Source organism: Protobothrops mucrosquamatus, unplaced genomic scaffold (assembly GCF_001527695.2).
Source record: "Protobothrops mucrosquamatus isolate PMUCROS unplaced genomic scaffold, P.Mucros_1.0 scaffold_11, whole genome shotgun sequence".
Classification (NCBI taxonomy): domain Eukaryota; kingdom Metazoa; phylum Chordata; class Lepidosauria; order Squamata; family Viperidae; genus Protobothrops; species Protobothrops mucrosquamatus.
Genome location: NW_015386087.1, coordinates 2,040,940 through 2,047,373, shown reverse-complemented (window position 1 = coordinate 2,047,373; position 6,434 = coordinate 2,040,940). Strand labels below are relative to the sequence as shown.

The window sequence follows — 6,434 nt, the reverse complement described above, 5'->3', positions numbered from 1 at the left end:
GCGCACCCGGAAGGCCACCGGCAGCCAGTGCAGCTCGCGCAGGAGAGGTGTTACATGGGAGCATCTAGAGGCCCCCAAAATCCCCCGCGCAGCCGCATTCTGAACTAGCTGGAGCCTCCAGGTGCACCTCAAGGGGAGCCCCATGTAGAGAGCATTGCAATAGTCCAGGCGGGAAACAACGAGGGCTTGAGTGACCGTGTGTAGGGCGTCCCGATCCAGAAAGGGGCGCAACTGGCGTATCTGGCCACGGCCGTCACATGGTCATCTAAAGAGGACCAGCTCAGCTTGGTCCTCTTCTGAAGACCTAAATTTCAAGTGGAGAATGATTTGGGCATTAGTTCAAAGGACTAAATAATATCTGATGCCCTTGAAACACAGCCCAAGAGAGCACCTGATTCCTTCCTTCATCCCCTCTCTCCTCTTTCATCCCCTCCCTCTCTCTCTCCCTCTCCTTCTCCTTCTCCTCCTCCTTCCTCCCTCTCTTTCCTCATTCCTTTCCCCTCCCCTTCCTTCCTTCCTCCTTCCCTCCTTTTCCTCTCCTTCTCCAGCTCCTTCTCCTCCTTCACCTTCCTCCCTCCGTCTCTTTCCTCATCCCTTTCTCCTTCCTCCTTTCTCTTCCTCTCCTTCTCCAGCTCCTTCTCCTTTTCCTTCCTCCCCCTGTCTCTTTCCTCATTCCTTTCCTCTTCCCCTTCCTCCCTCCCTCTCTCTTTCCTCATTCCTTTCCTCTTCCCCTTCCTCCCTGCCTCCCTCTTCCTCTCCCTCTCCTCCAACTCCTTCTTCCTTCCTCCCTCCCTTCCTCCCCTTCCTCCTTCTCTCCCTCCCTCTCTCCCTCTCCCTCCCCTCTCCTCCTTCTTCTCCTTCTCCTTCTTCCTCCCTCTCTTTCCTCATTCCTTTCCCCTCCCTCTTCCTTCCTCCCTCCTTCCGTTCTCCTCTTCCTCTCCCTCTCCAGCTCCTTCTCCTCCCTCCATCTCTTTCCTCATTCCTTTCCCCTTCCCCTTCCTCCCTGCTTCCCTCTTCCTCTCCTTCTCCAGCTCCTTCTCCTCCCTCCCTGCCTCCCTTCTCCTCCTCCTCTTCCTTCCCCTTCCCCTTTCCCCTTCTCCCCTCCCGAAATGCAGCTTTAACCAACCAGACATTCTGATGGTTTCAACTGCACTTGAGCGCTCCACGGGGAACTCTCCATATAGCAAAGCTGCCTCAAAGCGAGCATCTACCTTACCTGTTGGTGTATTGATCCTCTTGCACCCCGTAGTCTCGAGGGACCACCCTGGGCTCTGCAGGGAGATTCCGCTGCCCATCCTGCCGCCACGAAGTTGTCCTGGACAGACACGGCATCTACGGCTTGCAACGGAATCTACTGGTGGAGAACATCATCGATATCTACAAGCAAGCGCCAGCAAGCGGACCAGAGAGGTGGGCCCGCCTTCTCAGCTATTCTGGGGAATCTTTCACCCTCATCCCCAAATGTGGGCGTGTTTGTTTGTTTGTTTGTTAAACTTCTTTGCCATCCCAACTCGCCAAGGGGTTATTATTCCAGCTTGCTAGATCCAGGTAGACTCTTAAAAACTGGGCAGCAGATTTGACCCAATACAGAATTAAAGGGGATTTAGAAACCATGGGGAGATCTATTCTTCCTCCCATTGTACATTCTTCTCAACCCCCCCCCCCCCAATATTTTTCTTTCTTCTATAACAGACCTCTGTTAAAAAGCGAGCAGGCAACCTGCGAAGAGCACGAGGAGGAAAGGATCAACATTTATTGTGTGACGTGCGCTGTTCCCACATGCTCGCTGTGCAAGGTTTTCGGGGAACACAAGGATTGCGAAGTGGCTCCACTCTCGGATATCTGCACAAAGCAGAAGGTGCGCCCCAGCCTGCCGAGATAAGGCAAGGCAAGGCAAGGCAAGGCAAGGCAGGGCAGGGCAGGGCAGGGCAGGGCAGGGCAGGGCAGGGCAGGGCAGGGCAGGGCAAGGCAGCCTTTATAGTCAGAATGGCACACTGTGCACCAATCACCAGGAGATGGTGAGTTCTAGTGCTGCCTTATGCATGAAAGCTGGCTGTGTGACTTTTTGGGTCAATCACCAGGAGACCATGAGTTCTAATCCCACCTTTGGCATGGAAGCCATCTGGGTGATTTTGGGCCAATCACCAGGAGATGGTGAGTTCTAGTTCCGCCTTAGGCATGAAAGCCAGCTTGATGACTTTGAGCCAATCACCAGGTGCCTGTGAATTCTAGTTCTCCCTTAGGCATCAAAGCCAGCTTGGTGACTTTGGGCCAACCACCAGGAGATGGTGAGTTCTAGTCCCGCCTTAGGCATCAAAGCCAGCTGGGTGACTTTGGGCCAATCACCAGGAGATTGTGAGTTCTAGTCCTGCCTTAGGAATGAAAGCCAGCTTGATGACTTTGGGCCAACCACCAGGAGATGGTGAGTTCTAGTTCCGCCTTAGGAATGAAAGCCAGCTTGATGACTTTGAGCCAATCACCAGGTGCCTGTGAATTCTAGTCCTCCCTTAGGCATGAAAGCCAGCTTGGTCACTTTGGGCCAATCACCAGGAGACGGTGAGTTCTAGTCCCGCCTTAGGCATCAAAGCCAGCTTGGTGACTTTGGGCCAATCACCAGGAGACTGTGAGATCTAGTCCCGCCTTAGGCATCAAAGTCAGCTGGGTGACCTTGGGCCAGTCCTTCTCTCTCAGCCCACCCCGCTCCACAGGGTTGTTTTTGTGGGGAAAATGGTAAGAATAAGATGTTTGCTGCCTTGAGTTATTTACAAGAAGATAATAAAGGTGGGGTGTGAATAAAATAAATACAGATCTTGACCGCAAGGCTGTCTGCTCCTATCTAGGCGTTGCTGACCGATGGAATCGGGGCTCTTGTGGCAGCCAATGACAGGATCCAAACGTACATGGCGGAACTCCAAAGCAAGGGCAGGAATGTTGAGGTAGGCCCCAATTCATCTTCTAATTTTTTTTTCTGAAAACCAGGAATGGCTTCCAGACTTCTTGACACCCCCCAAACATTTTCAAGGACTGCATTCACACAAGATAATTAACTGGAATAAAGAAATACAGGCAGTCCTCAAGTTATGACTGCCTGCCCAACCCAGTGACCGACCCGATCTTATGACATTTTTGCAGTGGTCATTAAGTGGATGCAGTGCTCATAAATGTGAACCCATTGTTGGCTACAGGCATGGTTTTGCTGAAAACCAAAAATGCTGGTTTTTTTCAGCAAAACTGTCATAAAATGTGGTCATGTGACCACTGAATGTTGCAAATGAGCCAGTTTGGTCTAGGTCAGGGGTAGGCAACCTGGGCTCTTTTATGACTTGTGGACTTCAATTCCCAGAATTCCTGAGCCAGCCACGCTGAGGGAAAAGGGAGAGGTTTCCAAGCTGAGCCATGCTGGCTCAGGAATTCTGGGAATTGAAGTCCACAAATCATAAAAGAGCCAAGGTGGCCTACCCCTGGCCTAGCCCACTGTTTCTCAGCCTTGGGTACTTTAAGAGGTGTGGACTTCAACTCCCAGAATTCCTGAGCCAGCCATGCTGAGGGGAAAGGGAGACGTTTCCAAGCTGAGCCAGGNTGGAAACCTCTCCCTTTCCCCTCAGCGTGGCTGGCTCAGGAATTCTGGGAGTTGAAGTCCACGAGTCATAAAAGAGCCAAGGTGGCCTACCCCTGGCCTAGCCCACTGTTTCTCAGCCTTGGGTACTTTAAGAGGTGTGGACTTCAACTCCCAGAATTCCTGAGCCAGCCATGCTGAGGGGAAAGGGAGACGTTTCCAAGCTGAGCCAGGCTGGCTCAGGAATTCTGGGAGTTGAAGTCCACGAGTCATGAGGGAGCCATAGTTCCCCCATGTTGACTCAGGAATTCTGGGAGTTGAAGTCCACGAGTCATAAAAGAACCAAGGTTGCCTAACCCTGGTCTATGTATTCTCTAACATTTTTTCTAACCAAGTGTGGATTATTGTCCAATATCTCCTTGCTTTAACACATGTCCACCACATATGATAATAAGTACCGGGTTTGTGTTTACATTTCCAACATTTCTCTGACATGTTTTTAAACATTTTTTACTAATCTTTTGGTGGCAAATGGCTTATTAGACCATCTAACCTGGATGTATCGCCTGACCCTTCCCTCTTGAGCAGGCAAATTGCAACGCTCAGAAGCAGGCCCTTTGTGAGAAGTTTGACCGCATGGGGGCTATTTTGGAAGAGCGGAGAAAGATCATGCTGCAACGGGTCACTTACGAACAGGAGCGCAAGACCCAGCATCTGAAAGGGCTGAGCAAAATTTGCAGCGACCACATCGAATCTTCTTCCAAGCTGGTGGACACAGCCCTGCAATCCATGGAAGAGCCCCAGATGTCCGTTTTCGTCCAGGTAAGGGCCCTGAAACCAGCAAAATGTAAAATATATCAAAGGTATCGTCGATTTAACAACCATAATTAAGACCAGCAATTCCAAAGGTGTCCCAAAAGTGCTTTTTTTCAGGAAGCAACTGGACTTTCTTGTTTTTCCTTTGAAGATGTTTCGCTTCTCATCCCAGAAGCTTCTTTAGCTCTGACTGGATGGTGGGGAAGGGAAGGATTTATACTCCTTGCAGACAGCCGGTCATTTGCCTTCTTTTAGAGAGGCGCAGGCTGTTGGGGATGAGTCTGTGTTGTCTGCATCTCAAACTGCAAATGGTTCCTGTAGTCTGCAGCAGGGTTTTCTGGAAATCCGTTCCGGAAATCCAAGTTTGAAATGCAGACAACACAGACTCATCCCCAACAGCCTGCGCTTGTCGTCAACGGAGAAGGGACACAGGGCAGAAAACATCCCCTGCAGCCAAGAAGGCTCTACACCAGGGGTCTTCAAACTTGGCCCTTTTATGACGTGGACTTCAACTCCCAGAATTCCCCAGCCAATATGTCTGACTCAGGGTTTCTGAGAGTTGAAGTTCACAGGTCATAAAGTTGCCCACCCTTGTCCTATATCAGGGGTCTTCAAACTTGGTCCTTTTATGACTTGTGGACTTCAACTCCCAGAATTCCCCAGCCAATATGTCTGACTCAGGATTTCTGAGAGTTGAAGTTCACAGGTCATAAAGTTGCCCACCCTTGTCCTATATCAGGGGTCTTCAAACTTGGCCCTTTTATGACTTGTGGACTTCAACTCCCAGAATTCCTCAGTCAGCGTGCCTGGCTGAGGAATTCTGGGAGTTGAAGCCCACCAGTCATCAAAGGGCCAAGTTTGAAGACCCCTGGATTAATCCCTTCCTCATATGCCTGCTCTTCTTAAGGTTTGTTGGTTTTTTTGGATACGTGTGTGTGAATTTTCCCCCCCCTAGTAGTTAGTTCTCAGTCAGTCATATATTTAAAGAAGAAGTTTGAGGGACTAAGGCAGGAAGACTGCTGTATAAGAAGGCTAACGTGATTGGCGCCTGCTGTGATATTAGAACAGGGGTCTTCAACCTTGGCCCTTTTATGATTTGTGGACTTCAACTCCCAGAATTCCTCAGCCAGGCACTCTGACTGAAGAATTCTGGGAGTTGAAGTCCACAAGTCATAAAACGGCCAAGTTTGAAGACCCCTGCTCTACGCACATTTGCACTACTCAGGTGATCCTGAGGACACAGGTGGCCTCAATTACTCTCTAAAATAGGGGTCTTCAGTCTTGGCCCTTTTATGACTTGTGGACTTCAACTCCCAGAATTCCTCAGCCAGCGTGCCTGGCTGAGGAATTCTGGGAGTTGAAGTCCACAAGTCATCAAAGGGCCAAGTTTGAAGACCTCTGCAGTAGATCATCCTGAAAAGCAGTGTGAAAAAGGGAGGAGAGGGGAATGTTTGAACTTGGCTAAAGTCCTACAACTCTCTGCTTAAAGCTACACCTTGCTTTAATTTAATTAAATTAATTCTTGGCTCCTAGTCCTCACAGTGCATAGGTTGTTCCCAGATCAGAAATGATGCCAGTAAACAGGGTCACTCCACCTTGGTAACTCTAGGATGTGTGGACTTCAACTCCTAGCATCCCCCAGCCAGCCATAATTGGCTGGGGAATGCTGGGAGTTGAAGTCCACATCTCTTCAAGTCGAGAAACATTGCTCCAGAGAACAGCTCATTCCTCTAAGGTAGGGGTCTTCAAACTTGGCCCTTTTATGACTTGGGGACCAGCCAGCGTGCCTGGCTGAGGAATTCTGGGAGTTGAAGTCCACAAGTCATAAAAGGGCCAAGTTTGAAGACCCCCTGCTCTAAAAGAAAGCCTGGTAGAATTTCAAGCACTGTCACAAAATGGCTGCCCTACTAGTTATGGCAGTAAAGATGCTTCTAAGCTAAGCTCAACTCTGGTGACTTCAAAGATAAATCTGGGTAAAGTTGATTATTTGGGGGGATCACATGACCCCGGGACACTGCAACCGTCATAAATATGAGTCAGTTGCCAAGCATCTGGATTTTTT

The 6,434-nt window shown here is 49.8% G+C and overlaps 1 protein-coding gene across 1 annotated transcript in view; it reads left to right on the top strand.

Annotated features, from left to right (window-relative positions):
* Positions 1-6,434, top strand: part of LOC107291400 (tripartite motif-containing protein 54-like) — a 19,738-nt gene that overhangs the window by 5,186 nt on the left and 8,118 nt on the right. The window contains exons 2-5 of the mRNA XM_029285004.1: positions 1,250-1,410; positions 1,693-1,858; positions 2,841-2,936; positions 4,145-4,403. Of these exons, the coding sequence (XP_029140837.1) occupies positions 1,250-1,410; positions 1,693-1,858; positions 2,841-2,936; positions 4,145-4,403 (682 nt within the window). The remainder of the gene's footprint in view (positions 1-1,249; positions 1,411-1,692; positions 1,859-2,840; positions 2,937-4,144; positions 4,404-6,434) is intronic.